General features: G+C 38.4%; 1 protein-coding gene across 13 annotated transcripts in view; it reads right to left on the reverse strand.

Annotated features, from left to right (window-relative positions):
• MBTD1 (mbt domain containing 1) overlaps positions 1-26,544 on the reverse strand; it is a 62,678-nt gene that overhangs the window by 33,501 nt on the left and 2,633 nt on the right. For 6 of the 13 annotated variants that reach the window (XM_030534130.1, XM_030534125.1, XM_030534133.1 and 3 more), the window contains exons 2-12: positions 18,234-18,435; positions 16,780-16,919; positions 15,224-15,338; positions 15,041-15,126; positions 7,102-7,219; positions 5,124-5,258; positions 4,319-4,407; positions 3,827-4,061; positions 2,053-2,108; positions 1,645-1,749; positions 584-731 (exon numbers count right to left, since the gene is read on the reverse strand). In XM_030534130.1, coding sequence (XP_030389990.1) covers positions 584-731; positions 1,645-1,749; positions 2,053-2,108; positions 3,827-4,061; positions 4,319-4,407; positions 5,124-5,258; positions 7,102-7,219; positions 15,041-15,126; positions 15,224-15,338; positions 16,780-16,919; positions 18,234-18,387 — 1,381 coding nt within the window. In that variant the 5' untranslated portion in view covers positions 18,388-18,435. Of the gene's footprint in view, positions 1-583; positions 732-1,644; positions 1,750-2,052; positions 2,109-3,826; positions 4,062-4,318; positions 4,408-5,123; positions 5,259-7,101; positions 7,220-9,844; positions 9,945-15,040; positions 15,127-15,223; positions 15,339-16,779; positions 16,920-18,233; positions 18,436-18,563; positions 18,734-23,054; positions 24,141-26,544 lie in introns of those variants that run through there. The other 7 variants (XM_030534134.1, XM_030534127.1, XM_030534129.1 and 4 more) reach the window with 6 other exon arrangements.

Below are 26,544 nucleotides of genomic sequence, written 5' to 3' on the forward strand. Positions count from 1 at the left end.
TGCTCACAAAAATCATTCCTTAGGCCTTGTTCAAAAAATGAACCCCTCCCACTCCGGTGGATACTGGTATGAAGGATAAATTTATGTGCATTTTAGCAAGAGAGAATAATTCATCATGCCTGATTAATAAATCTGCAATACTTTACAATGCTTTTAATATGGACAATTGCTCTATCATAATTCCAGTCTTCTGCTGGCCCAAGACTCCCTAGCACTGATATTCTTGAGATAGTTCTGGAAGTGCTCTGCATCTTACTCCTCCCACCTCAGCATTAATTGATGCTGATTATAACTAATTTTACTCAGTAAGAGTTTAGTTACATAATGGCCATATTCTACCTTTAATCTTTGTGTAGTCAAAACAAACCTCATTTTATTTGCCCATGAATTAAAGAAACATTCATTGAGTTTGATATCCCTGTTTCAGACCATTTTAAGTAGTGCTGAAGTTTCTGTTTGAAATCAAGATGGTTCTGAAAACGAAATGAATGCTGCAAAACGATTTAAGAAACGAAGAATGTGATTATATAGAATACCACTGAAAAATAATCAAAATAGAAGTTGGTCAGAATAGTGTAAATACCTCTGGGTGGAGTTAGCTCAATCGCATTAATTTCACAGAAACCAACAGGGAAAATAGAAGGGGAGGTGGCATGGTAACAAAACCAGTCAGACCCATCTGCTGCTTCTGAGCCATCAATCCCGATCATTAGATATCCATCTGCTAATACCTTTGGAAATAAAAACAATATTGTATATTAAGCACCTTTATACCTGTGAAGGCCAGGCTAGAAATTTAGTATGTCACGTTTCAAAGTGGAATAAGAAATTAAACAAATAAGTAAATATGTATAAAGAACACTGTCAACTTAATAAAAGTCACTTCTCTCCAGTATTTCTTGTTGTATATGCTATTGTGAACATTAACTGGCAACAATAATAGAAGAGCGAGATTAGAGACTATTTTAGTTTTCAGGTTTTTTCCTTTGAGTATTTGACAGCACTTTGTGTAGTATCAGTTTCACTCTATCTTTGTATAGTTAGTTTCCTTTGTAGTGTGTGAGGGTCTTCCACACACAGGAAAAGAAATAAAAATATTATATATAAAAAAAACAGTAAAATCAAAAACGTTGGCAGGAATATTTTTAGGCAGATGTATTATCCAAAGCTTTTGTGAGGGATTAGATTGTCTGCAAAATAGCCAGATGAGAATTAACAAGATGTTCCATTGCACATTAATTTCACAGGCATACTGTTTGTCAATCAAAGTTCAGCCGGGAATTTTGAACACTCGTGAATGCCACATACAGGTACTTTTCATCTGCCGCTATAACAATCAACCATTCTTAATATCCCAGTAACAGGAAAGCAGCTAATGAATGGAAGCCACTGGTAAGCATTCACAAATTGCACACATTATCCTTTTATTGGAAGGGGTGGATGTGGACGGAACAGATGAGAGTACATGCAGTTGACCAACACATTGGCTGTTTTTTAAAAATCTTGTTTAAATAAAATATCAGCCTTTATTAGAAAAAAAAAACACTGTTTTTAGCAGCAGTATTGATTACAGAAGACTGGAAATTGGATTCAACAGGATTCATGTCCCATTCTCCCACAAAAATTATAAATTCATTCTCTTACCTTCCTAATGGTTGCAACACATATTGCAGACAGATTTAAGGGATCAATAGCTTCCAATTTCATTCCCTCCTTGAACCATTCTCCACTTGGATCTACTTCTTTTACCTAAAGATTCATACAACAGCATTACACAGCTACCTGAGGTGACAAGAACAACATAACCACACCCATGAAACAAAGTTTGCAGCAAAAAGACCAAAATACCCCTCCAACTCCCAGTCAATTTACTTACATCAAAATGCTTAACAGCATTCTTTTTTTTTTTTTTTTTAAAGTAATTTCCAATAGTGACAGACCTTTGTACAGTAATTTGGTATAATTTCTCAGTTATGCTTTGTCTTCAAGTGATGAAAAATTCCTCTTCCAACTCTGAGTAAACAATCTTAGCGTTCTCATTAGCAATCTTACCTTTGCAAATAAGTGTGGCGGTGCATCATAATGTCCGTCTTGTTTCTTTGTAATGTCTACGAAGGACAATTACATTATTAATCAGCAAATATTTATGAAGAGACTAATAATACCCACCCTCAAAACAAAAACACCTTTTCCTAACATTGTGCCACTTAAGAGAGTCATAACTTTACAAACATATAGACTTCAGGCCCACAAGGAGGTCACAGCAGTATGCCACCTAGAGACAATTTGGGAATGGAGCTCAAATCATGAAATTTTTTATTTTTTTTATTTTTCAGGACACTGTTGGACAAGAGATAAAACAGCATTCAGAGAACACTAATACCCAGAAGGCTTGATTATAGCACAAGTGTCAGTGAAATACACAAGCTTTTGCAGAAGTTTGACAAGTGAAACTAGTTTGCACTCTCAGAACAGTTAAAGCAGAGAACTGACAAATAGACTCATACACATAAGTGACTTAAAAGCTTAATGTAATTAAATTTTGAAACATCTTGGTATTGTAGTCACGCTGTTTGTTACCTCATTTTTGTACTAGAAATTCTTGTTTTTGTGAAACATTTTTGTAGTGTGGTGAGATCCATAGCTCTGATTTCGGATCCTATAGCAGAGGAGCAACAGAGTCCTGTGGCATCTTAAAGACTAACAGATGTATTGGAGCATAAGCTTTCGTGGGGTGAAGTGGGTAGTCATCCACAAAAGTTTATGCTCCAATACATCTGTTAGTCTTCAAGGTGCCACGGGACTCTTTGTGCTTTTTACAGATCCAGACTAACACAGCTACCCTTCTGATACTATAGCAGAGGAGCCGCCTGATCTTTGCAGCAGTTTGCTGCTACTGGTTGGATCTGCTTCTCTGAAATGAATTCCAGCAGCTTTGTGAAAAGCTCTTATGTCCATTTCCAGGAAGCAGTCCTGAGCATGATTTCTTTTAACGGCTTCCCTTTTATTTTTATACTGATTTCAATGAAGGTTTCCAATCAGTAATAAAAATATTGATATTTTAGTGTCCAAAGCTGGTGCAACATGGAGCTTTTTTATTCCTGTTCTATGTTACAGATGAGTGGCTTACGTGCAAAGGAGCAAAGAGAGTCTTAGCAACAATGTTAATTTATCATTAAAAAGAGGACATAAAATATTTAAAAAATAGAAATGTTTTGATTTTAGGTGATAAAAACTCCACTACACATCTGTCATCCTCTACTTTTCTGTCCCTCTTCTGACAACTTCTGCAATGCAGTTATATGTTGTCATACAAAAATACGAAGCACACCCAAAGGTTGAGGTCAGAGCAAAATAAACTGAACTAAATCAGTAACACAAGCGATACTTGTGCTGACTTTACAGTACCACGTAGGTGGTGGCAGCTGGTGGGGCTGTGCTGTGTAATTCCAGGATGCCAGCAGCAAGACATGCTAAATACACAGAACATTGGGCTTCATGCATAAAAACCCTTGTTTACACTAGCTTATATTGTAAACATTTCTAGATATGGTCTCATGGATGGTGCCTCATTGAACTTTACCCAAGCTCTTCCAAACCCTGAAGGAAAAACACTGATAGTTTTTAACTAAACCACATGGAGCGGAGACGTAGTGGCTGAAAAAAAGTCTTGATTAATGCCATTGCATACGTTTTTGAAGATATAATTACTTGAATTAGAAGCTTTTCCAGTCAGCTTGCTCCTTTTAGCCAAATCATTACATGAAGTATCTTTCAAGTAAGTCTCTACTGCTTACAAGGCATCTTTGCAACACAACTTGCTTACCAGATCTTTTGAAGCGATGTCCTATACTTCGGGACCAACCAATGTGATGAATGAGTGGGCTGTACATATGGCACCAGAAATCATCAGTTTTGTCTTCACTTTCTTCATATACCAATCTTAATCGTCCTCCAATTACACTGTCTACAACCGCTACCCGTGTTCGACAGAGATGCGTTTTGTCAACAACTTCTACTCTCATGGAAGGTTTGAAAGGATACTGCATACTTTCTGAAACCTTACAATAATAGGGAAAATGTTTAGTCACATGTCATATTAAAGCACCTTCCACCAATTTCAGTCTCCAGGTTCTTTGCTGGAAAAGCCAAGCGGCTGAGAACCGCTGATGTAATCACCGAAGAAAGAAAAATGGGAGTAGCTGCAGTTCTATCTTCCTCCACAAGAGGGGCCAAAGTGCTATTACAAAACAGTTCAATTTCTCACACAGTAATAAGGCTGTGTTTACATTACATGATTTATATCACATCAACTTACCTTCTGAGAAAAGTCAGGAGGAAGAGTTTTGGCACCAGTAAGTCGCTTCACGAGAAAAGCTTTCCAGTTTGTGTATTTGTGTTGGATTGCTGTTGAAAAGGAAGGGAAATAAAGTTGACCCATTAGAGATACAAAGTTAAAGCCAGTATTTGTAAAACAATATAAAATGATTGTTAAAATACTGAATGAAAATATAAGAATAATTAAAACATATCAAAAGTCTTAAAGGCTGAATTCTGCTCCAGTTTCACAACTGTATGTGTGTATATTTTGGGGCAAAAGACAACCTAAGATTTTAATAAAGAATAGATTACATAAAACAGAGTATGCTTTAGCAACTGATTAATTTAATTACTTAGGATCTGATCTTAATGACCCTTATTCACACGAGTAAGGGCAGGGAGGGATAGCTCAGTGGTTTGAGCATTGGCCTGCTAAACCCAGGATTGTGAGTTCAATCCTTGAGGGGGCCACCTAGGATCTGGGGCAAAATCAGTACTTGGTCCTGCTAGAGAAGGCAGGGGGCTGGACTCGATGATCCCTTGGGGTCCCTTCCAGTTCTATGAGATAGATATATTAGAGAGAGATATACCTCTCTCTCACACACACACACACACACACACACACTTAATTTCCTGTGAAGATTCGCAGGATCAGGTCCTCATTGACCCACAGGCAACAAGATTTATTCACAACTTTAGATGCGATTCATAAATGAGAGCCGCATCTGAATCACAATGAATTCACTTAAATGTAAAAGATTAGAATCTCTACTACTGAATCAGGAGTGCTAATATTTACATACTTCTAGGTGGGACTAGAGGCTTCCCACTAGTTGCACACCAACCAACTGGGTGGATGTCAGACCCACACACGTTGCACCAGAAGTCAACACTTGAATCGTTTTCAAACCCCTCATATCTCAGCAAAACATTGTAGCCTGAAAGAGAGCAATCTCATGTTTAAAAGCTATAGCTGAGTGAGGTTATAAAAGATTAATACTATTCCATCCAGCATAATGTATGTCCACTGAATTTTTTAGACTGTATGATTCAGAAAGCATCTTGCCTGACTTGAAGGTATTTGGTATCAATGCAAAAGAATAAAAACATTCTGAGGTACTATACATGTGTATCTTATATGGTAGGAAAATGTGTATATATGACCTTATAATTAAAGATTGTTGTTTTGCATATACAGAGGAAGTGCGTTTAATTATAATTTATGCAGTCCTTGACTTTTGAGAGTTTAGCTATGTAACCTTTAACTTTGTAAAAAAGATCAGTAGTGAAGTTTATGAGTTCACTGATCTGGAGCTATTTGATTTCATATTTCCTGATCCCGAATCATCCATAATGTGAGGAAGCTGTTCCCTGAAAACTGGGCCAGTGCAAAACAGGCCCAACTAGCAGAGTTTAACACCTGAACAGGAGAAAAACTGAGGAGTTTGGAAGCTCTGCAGGTGGGAGTTTCTCTCCCTTAATACCTCTGCAAGGGTAAAGATTCATACTTAATCTGTGTGTAGTGAAAAGCATTTTCAAAGAAAACTGTTGATAGTGGAAACTTTTATGTAGACATTTGCTAAATGAATACTGCATATACTCATTGATAAGCTGAATTTTTTTAGTAAAGCATCACAGAAGGGGTTGGCTTATGAACAGGTAGAGACAGGTGAAGAGATGGGACACAGCCCTCTCGCCCCCTCACCCCAACAGAGGGGGCAGCACAGCCAACAGAGCCAGAAGGAAAGAGGCGGGTCCAGAGAGTCTCTCCTCTTCTGGCCACGCTGCTCTCCCTCCAGCCTCCGAAGTAGCTGCAGCTCCAGGGCTGGAAGGCCTGCTGGAGCAGCTCCGGCCAGGCCACAGACATCTTCCTCTGGCCCACCCCAGGTAAGGTGGGAAGGGACGGAACAGGGAGAGTGTGGGGGTCCCGGGCTAGAGATGGGGCAGGGAGGAGTCACGTGGGGAGGTCTCAGGTTACAGGTGGGGTCATGTGGGGGGTGATCACAGGGGTTATTCCCCTGAACCCCAGCTTCTCCCCTATCCCCAAAATTTCCCCATCAGCTGCTGTGCTGGCCCATCAGGGTAAGTCGCTGGTGGGCTAGGACATTTTGTTTACTTAGGTTTACCTCCGTGCCTGCAGACACTCAAGGTAAACAAACTGTCTCAGCCCTCCAGCAGCTTATCCTGATGGGGCGGGAGTCAAACTTTGCTGACACCTGAATTATAGGGCCAGTTTATTAAAAATTTTCCATTTTTACTTAGCCATCTTGGGGGAGGTCAGCTTATAAATGAACCAGCTTATGATTGAGTATATACGAAGTTTAGGATCCAGTGAAATGAAGTAATAAGCACCTTCAACTCCCACTGAAGCAAACTGGAGCTGAAGGCCCACAGCACATCAAAAGAGTCAGTTGCAACATCTTACAACATTTACCTTAGTGTTATAGCACTGAGTGGCAGCCCACTACTGCTCTCATTGACTTCAACTGGAGGAGTAGCAGGCTTTGTATTAGTTATTACTTCATATGCATGAATCAATTTTCAGCTCAATCTTTTTCTCTTTTAAAACAACCCTTTCCCCCCAAAACAACTACAGACTACAGTAGTAAGAGAGACTGAATTGCTTTCCAGATACTACTAGATAGCTTCTTAAAGCCTATATTTATCTCCACACATCCTTCTTGTTTTTAAAAGAAATTGCTAAGTTCCCTGAACTGTGACTTCCGCAGTACAATTATCATTGCAATCATTTTAACACATATGATCTTAAAAAAAGTTAACCTGCTAATTTCACAATTCCAGCTATCCAGAAGACTTTGGTAGGTAGGCTGCAGTCTGTGTTCGGAACTTCCACTCGCACTCCTTCTGAGATATCACCCCAGCATGTCCCCATGGGTGCCTGTCATTTAAGTTGAGGCAGAAAAAAATCACATCTCTTTATTCCATTTGAAAGTGAAATATTCATTTTTGTTTTATTAAAGCTTTGTCAACGATCTTCAAAAACTGGAAAAACAATACAAATGATATACACAAACACATATTTAGAGAATTAGAACTCTGAAAAATCACAATTTAGAAGGAATTTTGTTGTACAATTACTACTGCTAGAATATTTCAGCAGTTCTGTGACTCTCAATTTAATAGATACAAAACATAAGCACTAGTTAGTTATACATACTCTCAACCGAGCATCATTTCACAACGTTTCAATCCAAAGCTAGGATCTGATCTCAGTGACATTGTTGTAAATCCACTGCAACTCTGACTTGAGTAAAATTTCTTTGGATTTCTACATGTACCAGAGATATGACAACCTGCCCATAGTCTCTACAGCAGTTAATTTCTTCTCAGAACTCTCCTTGAATCTCTTCCGCAGATTTAATGGATGGGGTTTCTCCCCCACTGGTTAATGCAGTTCATATGCCTTTATAGGAACAGGCTTTCACATGGCCTTCAAGTGATCATCTCATCAGTTAAGAACAATGAGAGATGCAGTCTAAGTCAGCTGCACAACTCACATGAATATCAATGGGAATTGCACTGCTTTGAAAGTGTAGACCGACGTGTTAGCAACAACGACAACAACAGAAAGCTGAATGGACTTTAAGTGTTTTTGGAAAATTGCAGATAGAAGCCAAATGTCCTTTTACATTCAGTTCGTGAAGGGAAGTTTCATTAGGTTGGACATGAGAAAAAGACACTTGATCGATAACTAACTAGTCAAAGGAGGTGTTGTGGGAACAGTGAGTGTGTGATGCTCAACAGTCGCTAGAACTTATAGTTCACTAAGCCAAGGTTATTAGCAGGAGAATCTTCCATGTAAAAAGTTACAGCTTGCAACTATCATATAACACTATTCTCAATAACTACCTAGCTACTAGTTGCGTTATCACATCACATGAAAATAGAATTGTCTTAAGTTTCTTCTTTAACATGGACTCACTGTCTTTTTTAAAACTAGAAAACTACCCAGAAACAGGTATTCAGATTTTTGAAAATTCAGCAAATTCAGCGGCCAAATCCACACCAAAAGATGTACTGAGAGGAACAGACCCTGATCGGTGCAGACAGTATCTAAGCAGATTTTGTGTGGGCAAATGAATGAATTTACTAGTTTTGTACCACATCAGGCAGCAAACATCTTTCATTTAAGGCTCTATGCCTTTTTACTAGTCTCCTTGCAAACACAATTCACTGGAAAGACCACAGTATTCAATCCCCAGCCTCTGAGAAGCCAAGCTGTGAAGGAGAGGGGAAGAAGAGTTGCCCTAGTTCTGAACACTTAGAATGTGCAAGTCTGGAAGTCTACTGGAGATCAGCTATGGCCACCTAGCAACGGTGAATGTCAAATTTATACTGTGGGAGAAACATAGGATATTCTACTACTCAGAGTATTGGAGGCCAGACATGCATGAACTGTTTTCCCCAGTAAGGGAAGACATATCCATTACAAATATGACAAATTTATTTTTCTTGAAGCCTGGTCTCTTTCATGTTCTACTATATCTCCTACACCATTCTAAACTGTAGGGCTGTCCCTTTGGCATTTGACACAGAGAAATAACTTGAAGGAAGACAGTTTAAGTATAAACAATGCAATTTTCTACAGTTAGATTTCTCCATCTAGGAGGACAACCCAATCAGCTACTCTTTAGTCAGCTCTGACATATTGTTCTTTCACTTTGATTTTTTAGGGAGCTCTTCCTCTATTTAGCTTTCAGTGTGGTCCTACTACACATCTGCTATTAGATCTAAATTCACACCTGTGGCTTTTTAGAAAAGGAAGCGGAAAAGAAGCTTTTTAAAACTTACATTTATGGACTGTCTGTAGCCTTGTATACAATGCTACAGATGGGTCCAAACAGCTAAGAGGGTTAATATCTGAAATGATCTGATATGGTACACAGGCTTTTGTTTAAAAATAAGTTATGTTTTACTAATAGTTTACATTTTTTCATTGATCCAGAGAACCCAAGTACTGAAACTGTCTGGGCTTTTTCTTTCTCCTCTCCGCAGGTCAACCAATATCTGAGCTGGCACAAAGATTTTACATTTCTAGATTGTGGATTGGTATAGGGGTAAATAGCAGAAAGTTAAATTTGTCCTTGTCTGTGAAAACAGTGGTTCTGCTAGTTTCTCCCACACCAATCCATATGGCTCACCCTTCAGAAGAGAGCCATCCTGGGCAATGATCACTTTATAAGAGCTAGGTATTATTGTTGTATTCAGTGATGATATACAATATAACTAATAAACTGTATATCTTTTTTCTTTCTCACCCAATGAATGTTCTTAAGGGAGGAAGATTAGGTAACACAGGGCTATGATAGCCATCTTCCTTCATGTCTTCTCTCTCTTCATCTGACTAATCAATGATTGTACAGTGCTTTGAAAAGAAACTTAAAGCACTATGTAAGTTCTAAATCTTACTCATCTGCTTACTGGAGTGGGGGTAACTCTGAAGTCTGGATTGGCATAGTATGAACTAGCAGAACCATAAATTTACAGCTAAGAACAAATTTACCTTTCAGACTCATGACGAACAGATCCACCTCAGGTTCCTCCCCAATCAAGGAAGATCTGGTTCACCACTTCCTGATCCAGGGACCACTCGTGAGGGTTAATCTGAGAGTGACAGTCGCCTTCCCTGCAAGGTAAGTTGCAATCAGGAAGGTCCTGTTGGACACCATCCAAATTCAAACCTCCAGGGTTTCCTAAGATGAAAAGGCTAAGCTTATGACTCCCTACAGGACAAGCATCTCAACTTGCCTGTCTATTTGTACAGAAACCTTTTGGGGAACACGTGATTTCGCCAGGCCCAGGATGCCTTCAGAATTGCCCTTCTTCTAGGATTCTGATATGAAACTTGGACTCAGAGGGTTAAATGCAAAGAGATGCTGCTGATTCCTGAAATATGTGAGGACAGTATCCTGATACCATGTGCGTAGACAGTATCTGCACAGAAGGTAACAAGAGAAAGGATGGGAAAAGAAGATTGGAAGTACAGTAGTGCCACCTAGTGTAAAAACTGAGAATGCCACTTTTTAATCCGAGAACTAACAATTGGACTTTTTTTTAATGGGAAAACGAACTTTTTCATTCTAAAATAATATTAATCTGAAAGGGATTTTAAAACATATACCACCAGATAAACCTGTGAGCTTTATATTGGCAACAGGGTGGAAAAAACATGAATATTGATCTTGTACATTAAGTTACCTAATAGCAAGTATTCACTAGAGACTCAAAAAGTTATCCTTGCTCTGCTCCCGAGGAAGATTTTGAGGTACTCTCCCTATTTTTTATGACTATTGGAGAAAAGTAAGCTCTTTTTAGAGTCAAGGAAAATGAAACAAGAATTTAGGTTAGTTACCAAAATCACAAATGGGAAAAGAAATACCAAGCCTATCTAGTGATGATGAACTATACTAAATTACTATTGCTGTAGAGGTCCAATGGACTTAAATATCGGACTGGATTTTGTAGACTACCAGATACTAAATAGGAAAGTAAGAGATTGTGATTCAGAGACTACAGGAAAGACTCCAGATGCACAAATTCTATTCATGGCTCTGCCACCAACTCACTGTATCACATTAAATACATTACTTTTCACATCTTTACATCTAAGTTTATCCACCTGTAAAATGGGCATAATACAATGTGTCTGAGGCAGATAAGTGAAACACAGAAAAGCTGGACTGTAAAGCAATACAGAAATGCACAGTAGTATCTCAAGCATCATCAAAATACACTAAAGATTACAGTTTCCTCTCCATGTGCAGGTAGAGCGTCCATTAAAGCAAACAACATTGAAGGGAAATAGATTCTTACATTCGGTTTCCAATATTGAGCACTGAGAAAGGGAAACACACACTTGAACTGCTGAAAGCTATAGAATCATTAGACAAAAGCACTTCCATACAAAATTATCAACAAGACAAAATGGGATCTGATAACTGCTTATCTGTTGTTTAACCCTGCCCCACCCAACCAGCTAGAGCCCATGTAGCCAGATATTTTCACCCAATAGCAAATTTAAGGACAGATACTGAAAAATCTTACTCTGAGTACTCTTTACTCATGTGGTTAATCCTATTGACCTTAACTGGAATGGGATTAGGCCCTAGATGTATTTAGTTTGGTCTTGTGGATGTGGAATGTGCATTCATATCCATAACACATAAGTGGTAAGCAAACACTATCAAATTAGGGTTATGGAGCTGTGTTAATGTACTTTAGGCATCGGAGACTACTAGGACCTAAAGGTCAAAATATTCAAACTTGATTGCCTAAAGTCAGTCACCTAATAAAAGAGGCCTGATTTTCAGATTTCAACTCATAGTAAGTAGAGTGGCAGGTGTTTCAAACCTCTAAGAATCAGGCCTTTTATGTCTTGGGCAACCCTAAGCACTTGTTAATTCTAAAAGCAAATGTAAGCTCTTATTTTTTGGGTTAACAAACCCAGTCAAGTATTAAGATACATGCTTATACAGAAGTCCTGCTGTAAAAGATGAAATACAAAGAAAACAGTGTTCAGTAACTTTTCAGATAGACAAAAACAAAAAAGTTTTATGTTTTTTGTTACAAATTCTTATTACTGATTAATAGACTTCCTGATGTCAGGGAATATATATTAGACTCACTAAAAAAAACTGGTGCTCAATTAGCAGGATAATATTAATAGTTTTTTTGGGGGAGGGGTGGTTGTTTTTTTTTTTTTTTTTTTTTTTAAAGGAAGATGTTCCTTGAAGCAATATGGGGACAGCTGTCAGATCTTTTTTTTTTTAGGGTATAGCCTTCAAATGGTTCAGTACCATTGTTCCCCCAAACCGTGAAGGTTTTGAATTTAGCACCCTGGATAAATCATCCATTAAGAAGCTATATAAAGACTTATACACATTCAAGTATTGGGTTATTGGTTTCCCCTCAACAAACCATTTTCTATTCTAATTGAAAAACAAATGCTCTTATAACTTTGAATTCTTTATTTCTGAGCCAGTTGGATACAGAAGCTGTGGAAAGGTAGCTTAATGCCTTACCAACCACTAGTCAACCACTAATCTGAAGTCCAACTACCCTTACGGTACAACAACATTGGGAAAATTTGCAGGCATTTTTCCACACTAGTATAGTTCCACTGGTGCTACCCATGGTGGAAGCTGTAGCATATGCATGTTCTGAGATATCATAAGTGACTCAGTGATAAAAATCCACACAGCTTCTAAGGCTGGTAGCACAAGTGGAGCTGTGCTGTTGCAGAAAAATTAATATAAAAATTTCCCCTATATCTAGGGCCTGTCTTCACTACCAGCGTAAGTCGACCTAAGTTACACTATTCCAGCTACGTGAATAATGTAGCTGGAGTTGATGTAGCTTAGGTTGACTTGCCACAATGTCTTCACTGTGCTGCGTCGACGGGAGACACTCTCCCGTCGACTTACCTTAATCTTCTTGGGGAGCTGGAGTACCAGAGTCGACTGGAGAGCGCTTTGTGGTCGATTTAGCGGGTCCCCTAAATAGACCCCTGCTGCATCATTTGCAGCAGCATCTATCTCCCCGTAGCGAAGACCAGCCCTATGAAAGATGTATGATTATTTTGTTTCTGCGTTTATGGAAAGAAAAATTCTATGATCCTGTCTGGGAGTGTTAAATAATAATTTTTAAGAGCAAACAAAAAAAACTTCACAAATCATAAGAGGACTATGTTCCAAAAAGGGAAGAGGAGTGATATGCCTACAGATTCTTTGATGAATAATTTATACTACGTTCTTTGAAGACTGGTGTAGAGCAAAACTGAGTATCAAATCAGACCTACAGTATGCTGAACAATGCCCAAGAACTCCACTAAAAAATGTGAGAACCTACAAGAGACCTTTCAGGAATGCTGTTGGACTTACGATACAGAGTACAAGAAACACTACAGGGCAGGAAGAAGAAATAGGTTTCAGGTAAGAGTACGTATGTAGTAGTATGCCGATTGTTCTTCAGCACTGCCACCACACTACATAGTTATACTTTATCCTGAATTTTATACAAGTATGAATATAGTGTGTATTTTAAGTTACTGATGTACTATTCTAATTCATCTGTGCAACAGTATGATACCAAAATGTAATTAAATCTTTAAATATTAACTAGCATAATACTGTGAACAGGCCATTTATTCAATTATTTCAGATTTTTCCTAAGTCAGTTACATTATCCTTGAGATGTTCCAGAGTATGGAACGAAGCAGTCAAAAACAACAACAGTGCATAGCTTACACCGTTTTACTTACACACACAAGATTTTTTCAAAGGAAATGTTCTTCAGTTATATTTGAAAGCACAATTATACTGTCTGTCATTTAGCATTTGCTGTTAAAAATGGCACAGGCTCTTCTTAACACTACCTTTCACTATGCACTAACGAAATTACCTTTTTAGAATGTACAATATTGAGAAAACAGAAAGAAGAAATGCTTGTTCAAGCATGTGGATTTTGGCACTGAATCACACAGCTATACTACTCCAGGGCTTTGTTCAGTACAACAATAAGGCCCTTAAGCATGAAGGGCTCAATTCAGCAAAGTGTGAGTGCCCTCAGTTCCCACTCACTTAGGAATTGACAGTGCACTGCACCTTGCAACATCCAACATGAATTTTAGATCTGGGTGGAAAATGTTTTTAGTTGTTAGTTTTCTCCCATGGAAAACTTCAGTAACCTGCCCCTTTATCACCTTAGCCCCGAGCCCACCAAAATAAATCCATTTTCATTGAAAATGTAGATGGAAAAATTTGACTTTTCATGAAAGAAACTAAAAAAGTTTTAGCTTTCAGCTAAAAAGTTTGTTTTCCCAATATACAAGTAAAATAAACCAGAAGCGATCTAAGAAAGCAAGTGCTTTCCGTGAAAATTTTCACGCTCTCAAAAACCCAATTTCCATTAAAAACCCCATTTTGACTGAAAATTTGTGACCAGCCCTAATGAATGTATTTTGCAGATATGAAGCAAGAAAGAATTTTTAAAAATATGGATATAACTTGCCCATAGAGCTCTTAAAGAATATCTTCTAAAATGTTTCTGAAACATAGAGATGTGCTATCTAAAAGATGAATTTAATATTGTCTGTTGCAGCCAAAAAAACCCGTAGTGCTGACAGAAGCTTATATCTAAGTTGTTTAATGCATAACTAAGAAATTTTTTTACTTCCACAATGCTATGTACAAAGAAAAAGAAAGTGAAGAATAACTTTAGCCTCATAACTACAGAAAGACAAAAACAAACCTAGACCCAAAAGACCAATTTTATACATGCTGCAAGAGGTATGACTTGATCTAATAGGTATATTCCATCTTTATCTATTACTGCGTCTCCAACTGGTTTGGTTTATTTTATAAATTTGGATTAATCTATGATTGTGCTTTGAATGTGGGAAAAATAAGTTCCCAAAGGCTTAAGATACCAGACTTCTATTTTGTAGATACCAGTCTTTCTATTCTATATATGAACCTGAATCATATATAACAAGAGTTGCCGACGATATTCAAAATGGTTTCAAGTAGAAGAATAAGGGATGCATATTTTCTTCTATATTCTTCATTTTAAAAGTGTTTAAATATTAATGTAGTGCTAAATGAATTAATTGAAAAATACAAAGTAACTGATTTGGCTGCTGTTTCTTGATTAAAATAAATTTAAACTGTCTCAGAGGAAAAAAATAGCAGAGGATACTTACATGTTTAAAACAGGTGACAGGAGCTGCTGTTAAATTATTGCTAGTAATGTAGTTACCCCAACTGAAACCTTCAACAGGGACAGCTGCTAAAAGAAAGTTATTTTGTTTAAGAAGCTGCACAATGGGTGAACAGCAGATCTTATGTTTCCAAGAATTAGTTTCATTTCTGTTATACACAATTACCTGTTTTAGTCTTCACTTGATTCTGCAATGTAGCCTGGTACTGAGCATACGCTGCTAGTTTAGCCACTAAGGGTTGTTTCTGCAGAACTTTAGCCTTTTTAGTTGGAGGTTTACCCTAGGACAATAAGAGTTAAGTAAATAAAGCCTTTCAAAACTCCCAATTGGAAATTTTCAAAAAATGTGCTTCTCACACTACTACACAAAATCAGTTCTAAAAGGCTCAAGAACATTACACCATTAATTTTGTAAACAAAATGCATCTCTCATGAGGCTATCCTGGTAGGCAAAAATTTTAACAAATAAAAGAATATGGAAGTTGTCCATTCAAGTACCACGAACTACACTTGGCATCAGTATAGTTTAAACCCATAGAAGCAGACTCAAGTGAATGTCAGAAACATTATTTTTGTCTAGGTATGGAAATGTGAACAGCACACAGAATCAGCTGCTGTTTTACGGCTAATGGGCAAAGGGACTAGACATCTGTAACTATCAAAAATATGACAAAGGCAGAATCTTAAATCTAATTCTGAGGGTCAAATCATGGCAGTCATTAGGCAATACTCCCACAGATACTGGAGTTCCATGGGAGAGACTATGCTAGAATATAACCTTGATCTCCTGCTAGCTGAAGTTTCAGTCTCTATTAGTGTTATTCTCATAATACATCTATGCAATTACCCTTTTAAATAAACTAATTTAACAAAAGGGAGAAAAGAAGGAGAATTAAAACAGTTTACAACATGCCAAAGTTAATACAGCTCAATATGTCAATCTCTATACAAGGTCCTTTAAAAACTCTATTTGTGAATAAAGTGACAGCAATGGTTTAGCCACTGTGATCTGTGAAGCCAACAAGTACTTTGAGGCTAAATCTATGGATTATTCAGATGCCACACACTTACATTTTAAGGATTATCCAACTCTTTCCACTGCAAGTGCAGCGGGCCCATGGCAGCAGAGTTTATTTAATTCCTCTGCAGAAGAAAACTCAATAGCCAAAGGAAGTGCCCCATAAAAGTTCCTTGAACAGCACCAGGCAAGGCACAAGTGGATCAGAGCAACAGGAACTGCACAGATCTTCCCTTCGTCCACCTGCCCTTGCCTGTGGACCACAGAAACTATTTTGGCTACTCAGTTGGTGGAGGGGCAGAAACTCATTTCCCACAATCCCATTCAACATATATGCACAATCCACTCAGGTTAGGTGGATTAGGTCAAGATTTGCTCCTTGACCCTTACAGAAGTGTTGATCTCTATTTTTGTTAGGTGAACACACTGCTAATGTAACTTCTTAATTTTATTTTCCTGCAAGAGCTAAAAAGATCAGGTTTTAGGTTTAGAATTAATTCAACAGGAAATTTGCACTCAGTGTAAACAGCAGATGAATAATGTAAGTTTTGACTCACTAGCACAGTTACGTTACTATGAGTTTACTAAAAAACAACCTATTTTTTTAAAAAACATGCATGAGCTCAGATAAACCAGACCAAACAGATAAATGCTTATTTGTAAAACATGCAAGGATAAGTATATAAACAAGATGGTTTCTGTACCGTTACCTGAAGTCTGGCCAGAATGCTGGCCTTCTTGGAATTTGATGAATAACTTCTGGAGCACGAAACACTACAGAAACGCTTTGTCTTAGAGTAAAAAGCATCTCGGACACCGACCATCCCACACATCTCACAGGTAGCTAATCAGAGGAGAGAAAAGGCTTAACTATAAAGCGTGATAAAAATGTCAAATAAACGAGATGTAAAACCCAAGCATAAGGATTCCATCATGAAGGTTTTATGGGCTGCAGCCCTACTTAGCTTCATTTTCACTGTTTAGACACCAAACCATTTCTCAGTCCTTTATCTTACAGAGACTTACATGTGCTTAACTTCACAAAATGAGTAGTCCCACTGACTTCAGTAGAACTACTCAAATGTCAAGGTCTTTGTTGAGTCGGTGGGTGGGTGAGGTTCTGTGGCCTGCATTGTGCAGGAGGTCAGACTAGATGATCATAATGGTCCCTTCTGACCTTAAAGTCTATGAGTCAAGGCTGCAATAGTCCCCCTAGTTTTCACTAACAGAAACTAATGACTCATCCAAAGCTGATCTTCATCCTTCATGCTACCCAGTCCTAGGGTTAAATAGACTTCAAGTGTGTGTCTGTGAATACAGACTTCATCTGATGTTTACTACTCACAACCCAAAAATCAGACTCACGTCTCTACTTTCCCTTGAATTACACATAAATCTCTCTCATGTATCATGGTCAGCCAACACCCTCATCCTGCTGGCATTACACATTTTATGTACTGTACTACCCAGTCAGCTCTAGGACACCCAGAGGTTGCAGGTGATTTGTGCCACTGTGATGCCCCAAGTGGGTTTTACCACAAAAGAATTCCATGGCTGGGCAGTATATCTGTCCTATTGTTTTTCTATAATGATGAAGGCGATCTTCCCTCTTACTCAAACAATGTGATTGCAAATATGTGGGAGCTGAACACTGTGTGCTGAAAGAGTGGACTTAATAGTGGTAAAGTTATTTTACTAGCACATAAAGAAAGCCAATATAATAAAAGCATTAATGCACTACAAAGTTGTACAGTATAATGCAACTCTAGATTCTTCTCCTATAAATGTTGATGTTAAAAGAGGGTTAACCCAAACTTTGAGAAGGAAGACTGGGGCTTAGCACTTTTAACAGAAGCCTAAGAACTAAAAACATACTTGAATTCATTTACTTGATGTAAAAATAAAAATATATACACATCACAAATATTTGCATAGTGTCTTTCTTGATAGGTGAACAGAAATTATTTCTTGTTTCTGGCTGTTAGGAGTAAAAGTCTTCAACGAATCTGCTTTGTTCTCACAAAGGAGTCAACATGTGTTCTCAGACCCACACAAATGACACCTCAGGTTGAAATAAAACACAGAATATGGTGATACGCGAGCCATGGGATCCAGCTGAAAACCCACAAACTCAATTCCAGAAAATCTTTGTACTCACCCATGCCAGATTTACCATCTGGATAAGTATAGACCTGTCCATTATTCTTGATAATGGGGAGACTGGATGGTAAGGGAGCAACTTCTTCTTCACTCTCATCAGAGCTTGAGCTGCTACTAGTGTCCTCACTACAACTATCATAACCGTCAAACATCCCGAATGAGTCACGTCTCTTCCTTTCTGACCGTGAAGAATGCTCAGTCTAAAAAGCAAAACATAAAAACACAAGACAAATTAGAATACTCTTAATTTAAAGATTTTGGAGATGCAGTAAATTACAGGTTGAATTAAAGTATCTTCTCTATATACACAGAGATATCAGCCATGTACCTACTAATAAAATTGTTCAGGATTGAGAACATCTAGAGGCAGAGTTAGCCAGTATTTGATAGTTATATACAAGAAAAAAAAATCCTCTCTCATAACAGGCTGAAGAGTAATGTGACAAGTCAAATCTCTTCTTTTGTTGACTTCTCTTCCAAATTCAGTAATCCTGGTACCTAGAGTATTGCTAGCCAGTCAGAGCACATAAGCAAATGAGTGCATCCTAAATAGCTGCAGCCAAGTTCACTACAAACTTTAATATGCTTGTGCTGAGCTAGTCACAGACCTTAGAATATTGGGTAGGGCACTAGTCTAAGATTTGGAAACCTGTGTCCAAATCCCAGCTCCACTACAGACTTTTTGTGTGACCTTGGACAAATCACTTAGCCTCTCTGTGGCTCAGGTTCTTCTGTGTAAAATGTGGTACTTCAGATTGGAAATGCTCAGAAACTATGGTAATGAGGGCCACACAAATAGCTTCAATAGAAAGGTGACTAATTTGTTGTTGTTACATACAAGAAGAAAATCCTGCCTGATGGTAGCTCTTTCCTTTAACCACCTTATGAAGAAACACACATGTGAAATTCACTGCTAGAATGGGAGAAGTTTCAGAAATTTACAATGAAGACATTCAAAATGTATAAAACAATAAACATATTAATGTCTTATTTTGCTGAGCATCTAGAGTATATATTTTACATGCCATCCTTCACCTCAAAGGATCCCCAAATGCTTCTCAGAGAACCACTGAAATGTAACCACTGCCAGAATGGAGAGCAAGAAATTACTGGTTTGGCACAGTGCACAATAATCCAAACACGGAATTTTGGCCCTATTCATATCCATTCCCCCTTAAAGTTCACACAACAGAAGACAGCGGGCCTCTTTCTCCTCTCACTTACCACCATTTTTAAACTGACAATTCCAATGAGCTGCATTAGTGCCAATCTATTATGGTGAGAGAAGATTCAGGCCCAGTGCCTGTTGGAGGCCTATAACCCCCCCCTACCGAACCATATCCCCTAAACCCACCAAACTAGATTCCACCATGCGAGGGTCATCCTGTCCCCATTACCCGGCCCGCTTACTTATACCCATGACTGCGTGTAACCCACTGTATGAGCGATGTACCCTCACTGCTTCCTCACTGCTTCTTGATCCCACCCACCATACACCCCACATTTGTGGGACCTTGCAGACTGTATATGTTATGTGCTAACCAATTCCCACATACCAGCGTCTCCCTATACTCTGTATGCTACCCCCAACGACCAACAACTGACGCTTTGAACTCTTTGTATCATTTTTTATTTAAACATTCTCTAATAAACTTTTAAATTGTTCTGCACTGCTTTCCCTTTGTGTTAACTGCTGAATGTGATCAGATACTTCTGTGCATCCACTAACCTTCCTCCATTTCCCTCCCACATACTTGCAAGCACCACAGTGGGAGAATCCCAAAGACTAACCATTTGTCTAGTGGTCCTTCCCTTGCACCTGCCAGAGACAGAATCACATTCACAAAAATCAGACCTCTGTGATACCATGCCTTTGCTGTGCATGAAGACAGTATTTTATGGTAAATGTGCATGTTAAAGCAGTAAAGAATCCTGTGGCACCTTATAGACTAAACAGACGTTTTGGAGCATGAGCTTTCGTGGGTGAATACCCACTTCGTCAGATGCATGTAGTGGAAATTTCCACTACATGCATCTGACGAAGTGGGTATTCACCCACGAAAGCTCATGCTCCAAAACATCTGTTAGTCTATAAGGTACCACAGGATTCTCTGCTGCTTTTACAGATCTAGACTAACATGGCTACCCCTCTGATACGTGCATGTTAAAATGTCATAACAAGAGGACACCCCTTGCAGACCACAGAACTGAAATGTTACACGAAATAGGTAGAAATAAGATGTAGGATTTACATAAGCTATTTCACTAGAAGATCTCAAAGCATTTACAAACATTAATTATGCTTCACCACACCCAGGGAGGTAGACATTCCCATTTTATAAAGGGGAAATTGAAGCGCAAGGAGATTACTACAGTTGTCTGAAGTTGGACTGGAAGTCTGTGGCCAAACCAGGAACACCTCACCAAGTTGACTGCTCTCCAGCCACTGGATATAAATAGGAATTGGTATAGAGACAGATCAACAGAACAGGGTAAAGAAAGAAATTCAATTATTTAAGTGTGTGTTGGGGGAGAGAAGAGCTGCAAGATAGCGGAAAGAAACTCAAAGCTAGGTTTTGTCCCTGATATTTTTGATGAGCCAACCCCGCCTGAAAGTTGGCGTGTTCACTAAGAGACTGGAAGTTATATTGAAAGACTGGATTTCACTTTCCTTTTTTACACTGGACATGCTCTCTGTACTGCTAGTTTTAAGACTTCCCCATAATAATCCCCTGAATCTTTTTCCTGATCAGCATGCTAGGTGACTGTTCCATTGAGAGCGTAATTATTTTACATTTGCCACCTGCTGGTCCAATCATCTAATCTGGTTGGATCGTCCCTACTCTGCGTGTCTTAGGACATTTGTTTCTCATGCTCTCTCTCTCTTTTTTTTTTTTTGAATGACGATCCTCTACTCTTGCCTGGCAATATGCCTAAATCTTGGTACGGAGAGAACTTTTCTAATATTCAGAGAGGAATATAGTTTCCACACCACCCAGTCCTAGCCTTCCCACCCCCTTAAAAGCTAAACAACCAATACGTAATGGGGTGAATACACATTTACCTCACTAACAGCTCTCAAACTTCAAAATTTCAATGCACTGTAAACTGCACAGAGATTCCTCAGCTAGTAATTCAAAATTATATTTAAAAAAAAATGACAACTAGGTAAACAAAGAGAATTTTCTTACAATCAGCAACTGGCTGAGGAGTGGATCATTCTTGAATTAGACCCCAATTCGACCCAAACTGAAATCAATGGAAAAACTTGAATTGACTTCAAAAGACCAAGACCAGACCAGGTCCTTGCTGTCAGGAAAAGCCTCACCTGCAGGCCATTATTTATTGCTATTATAAGCCAAAGAGATGCAAGCTCAGCTATTACCTCCTATGTGTTAAAATTAAGTTAGCAATTGAACAACAGGTTGCCATGGATACAGTATTCTAGTAACAGTCCTGGTCAGTTACAGAGCAGCACACTAATCAACAGGAAAGCAAGTCTTCATCCACAACATCCACTAGATTTGTAACTTCTTACAGTTAATGTTTAACACTGTATTGACCATAGCATCCAGTCGGCCAACCCCTCTGCCACATCATTCACAGATGAAAGGAAACACACTAAGCAAAAATGTTTTAAATTAACAGGTTTCAAGAACACATGGAGCTATCAATCTATCCATCTTCAAAAATGACCATACATATCAAATCTATTTGCCAGTACCAATACATACTTCCTAAAGGTGGCATAACATTCCTCCTCCATAAATCTTGTGCTTGGTCAAACTGTCCCATTATATCTTAACCCACTGGAACATGGACGTTTTGGTTTGGAGGGGAGGGGGCTGTCTGTGTACGTTTAAAAAGAAGACTGTGGCCTCTATAAAATATTTGCATTCAGAGTTTTGCTAGAAGGTGAATGGCATCTGTGTTTAGGGGAAGCTTTGCTTCTAACACTCTTGGTGTTGATTAATATTTGCACTGGATGTGTATGCTCAGGGATTTAGATTAAATCTCAGGAAAAACTTTCTAACTGTAAGAACAGTAGGACAATGGCACAGACTGCCTCGGAAGGTTGTGGAAACTTCTTCAGTGGAGGTTTTCAAAAGGAGGATGGATAGTCATATGTCTTGGATGGTTTAGACACAACAAATCCTATATCTTGGCAGACGACCCTTGCAGTCCTTCTAGCCCTATGAGTCTATGATTTGTGCAGCACACATTTTATAAACTAACAAAACTACAGTTTTTCCAAAAGGAAAAATATACAAAATATTCAAAATAGCAACTCTAATGAAGAGTCTTACAGGCAAAAATATTTATATCATGCATAGTCCATAAATATTTCATAAGCCCATTCATTCTTACTTACTTGGCCAAATAACTGCAACACATGTCAAGACTCCAGAATCAATGTAGTTATCCATGCACCAAGACCCAAATTTTCAGGATATCAGAGTGGGGAGGTGCATTAAAAAGTATACCATGGACAGACATTTATAACGTAAAACAAGCATCTGATCTATGCAGAGCTGCTGAACTACATAACAGATGTAGCCCATAAATAATGAGAAATGTGGCAACAAAGGAGTTAAGTCATGCCACAGGAATCTATAACTTACTCCTGCTGTACAGGCAGGGTGATATTTCTGGATGATGTGGTCTGAAATCTGAAAACACAATAGGCTATAGATAATAAAACAACAATATTCATATCTCAATGGCTCAAATGAGAGATTAATTTGGCCTGAAATACAATTAAATAAAGATGTGGTTATGTTGGCTTCATACTTATTTTTGGTATAAGGAACTTACTCACATCTTTCTGTTGGGAGAGAAGTGACAATACAAAAGAACATCTCGAGCAGCCAGACCCAGGAGGAAGTGTTGGCACCCTTCTCTTTCCTAGTTCTTCCCTTGCTTTTTAGGTTTCGATCTTAACTTTCAACCACTCCAAGATGCCTGCAGCTAGATAAGGAAGTGAACTTGCATCATGCTTCCACTTCTGTGACTTCGATTCCCTTGTGGCATTCATGTTGATCACTAGTCTATTTCATACTGTCTGGTGGGGGGGGAGGAACCTGCTAAGATGCAGGAACATAATCCTAATACATTCTGTTGTTTTTCCTCATTCTATGAACTAGCCCATAGCCACTTCTGTTGCCTTTTCAAAGCCAGTTACAACTACTAAAAGTAAACCTGACTGAATACAGCTGTGGGGATTCCCCCCAAAATCCACAAGGTGTCTTTTAGTGTCCAAGAATATTTTCCTTTCCTTAAGAAGTCATCTTGAATGCTCACTCCCAGCAATCTCAAAAGCTCTCAGAATTTGCAGGCTTTTGAAGAGCTACATACAACAGATATTTAATGCTGAATAACCTTAATATTTACTTATTGGACAAGATCTATAGAGCACACTCTAATTAGTATAGAAATAGGGGAAGGCATATATATTCAGGAGAAATTTAGGGAGACAGAATGCAATTTATTGAAACTGGAATTTTTCCAGATCACATCTAGCACCTCTACTCTTGCAATGTGTGCCACAGAAGCATCCTTTTAATATCTTGTTGAAAGACAGAATCTGCTGCAGCATAAGAGAAGAGTATTAGTTCTAGAGCCACTGATATTGCTTCCCACAGGACTTGGGTTTGCTTACATTACAAGACCTGACATCACAAACTTAGGCGGAATAACGATAAGCAGAAGGGGACCTTCTTTCACATTTGCAGTCAAGTACCTTTGAAATAATCAAAAAGTGGAAAGGACAGGCTGAAAGCACTGAGGTTTGGATAACTTACTCTTTTTAAAAGTCTGCCTGAAACTTACAGCAGTTTTAATGTTCTCAAATAGAATTGTATCCTGTTAAGTAATTGACCACTAGTACATAGATATACATGGTCTGAACTACACATGCAAAAAGAAAGGAAAAACCCAAGCACTTTTTGATGCTGGATTTAGCAGGAAGCAGGCTATAGAAAGTTTGCATCAATGTCAAAATTAGGATAGTATAAAGGCCAGCTAGCATAACAGAAGGGAGCATGCTGGAAATGGGAAGAGTCTGGGACCGTACAGAGGTTTTTTTTAAACCTCAGTAGGCAGGAAGAGTGGTAGCACTGCAGAAAGGTGTCTTACTAAAGTAGTTTTGGGAGAAACAGCAACAGAAACAAGTATGCTAGCACAGGGAAGTCAGAGCTGCTGGAAAGAAGGTACTGAATCTGTAATTTTGGGCACATAGGCTATGGCTTGCTTCCTTAAAGGGATTATGGCGTCCTCAGCAGGAAAAAGGCTTTTGGCACACTGAAAATTTCTGAGGAAATGGGACTGAATGCAGCTGCTGGTGAAATAAATGTGGCTTTTTAAAGAACAGTTTAATTTGTGTCTTCTACGACACAACCCTCTGACCCATCAGTGAATGCCTGGTAACATACGGCCTGTCTGCATGAAATATCTGAAAACATATAACTATTCTAATAATCGAGTGCTATCACACCAAAAGTTAACATCTTCTCCTTCCCTAAAGCTGGGCATGCAAATGTGTTTAAATTGGTATATGCCAATCAGATAAGCGGAAATAATAGTCTCTACAATATGCAATTATCTGATCTGCATAACAGTAATAACTGCATGTAGAAACTAGGCATATGACTGTATGTATTCTTTGTACACAGTAGTGTGTTTTCTTTTTTAAATTGGGACCATCTACAATGCCACTGAGAAAAGTACCTTATGCAAGCCAGAATAGAATAAAAACTAAGCAAAATAAACGAATTGCCACAACATCCAGTACGTAAATACTTCATCAAAAAACTTCCTAAATTGTGTCACTTTGGAGATTGAATTCAAGCTGTGGCAGACCATCATGGGCAGCAAATTCCAAAAGGTGAAGGTCTTCAACTGAGAATGTCCTACTATTGAGCCTGAGTAGCTTGACAGCAAGAACATCATGGCTGCTCTTAACTGCCATGACAGGACAAGATGAAAGTGGAGGTATGCGGGAGGGTCTAGAGAATCCAGGTTCAAGACCATCTAGACTGTTCAAGAACTGCTTACAGAAGAAAACAAGGAACCTGCGCAGAACTTTGAACACAGTTTATGAGCTAATAAAGGCCTAACCAACACCGAGGCTGGCAGCTGCATCCTACTTCAAGCTCAGTCTGCAGGTGATATTCAAAGCTAACCCTAAGTACATTATACCAGAAAGGAGGTGAATGTGGCATGGATTAACAATTTTGCATTAAAAGGATCGGCTTAATCTCTAGGTCGGGGCACAGAATGCCACCATTGCTACCCAGTATCCAGGAACAATGACTATTTAAACAAATATTCTCAACTATCAGACACTATCTCTATGCAACATTTCTCTTCATGTTACAAGAATACTGTGATGTACACATTCCTTCTAGTCACGAGACCGTTGACATTATAAGAAATTATCTCAGTCCTAGCTCTTGGCTTGATCAAACTCTAAACCAGTGGTATGTCAACTCATCTAAACACTTGCCCAGTTTTACAACAGGTTACATAAAAAAAACTAGCAAAGTCAATATAAACTAAAATTTCATACAGACAATGACTTGTTTATATTGCTCTATACATTGAAATGTAAGTACACTATTTCTATTCCAATTGATTCATTTTATAATTATATGGTAAAAATGAGAAAATAAGCAATTTTTCAGTAATTTGCTGTGTAAGTTTTGTATCTGATTTTGTAAGCAAGTAGTTTTTAAGTGAGGTGAAACTTGGGGGTACACAAGACAAATCAGACTCCTGAAAGGGGTACAGTAATCTGGAAAGGTTTAGAGTCACTGCTCTAAACCACAAAAAAAAGAAATTGAACTGGTTATATTACAACAGCTTTTAAATCAAATCTGGTCAAAACAACTTTCCCTACAGCAACTTATTAACAGTAGGAAATGGAAACCATTAAGCAGCAATCTAAAGGTAACATGTGATCAGCTTTTTAAAAAAAAAAAAAAAACCAAAAAGCCCAACAACAACAACAAAAACCAAAACACTCCCCGCTCTATTTCCGATTCCCTGGAATCCCATAACTGACCTACAAGTTTTGGACAGGGGGTACTGAGACATTTACAAATATAATTTCTACCTTAACGTTTTACAAAAGTAACATGTCGAATGACTAGCTGAAGAGCTATAGCTATACACTTTTCTCTTCAGTGTGTATCTTTGACATCCCTCTTTATAGTCTGTTTCCCCTGTTTGTTTGCTGCCTCCATTTTATGGGCCTTTTGCACAGCAATAGAGAGAGAAACTAACTTGGCTGCCATTTGACAGTACTCAGC

This window comes from Gopherus evgoodei, chromosome 15 (assembly GCF_007399415.2).
Source record: "Gopherus evgoodei ecotype Sinaloan lineage chromosome 15, rGopEvg1_v1.p, whole genome shotgun sequence".
NCBI lineage: Eukaryota > Metazoa > Chordata > Testudines > Testudinidae > Gopherus > Gopherus evgoodei.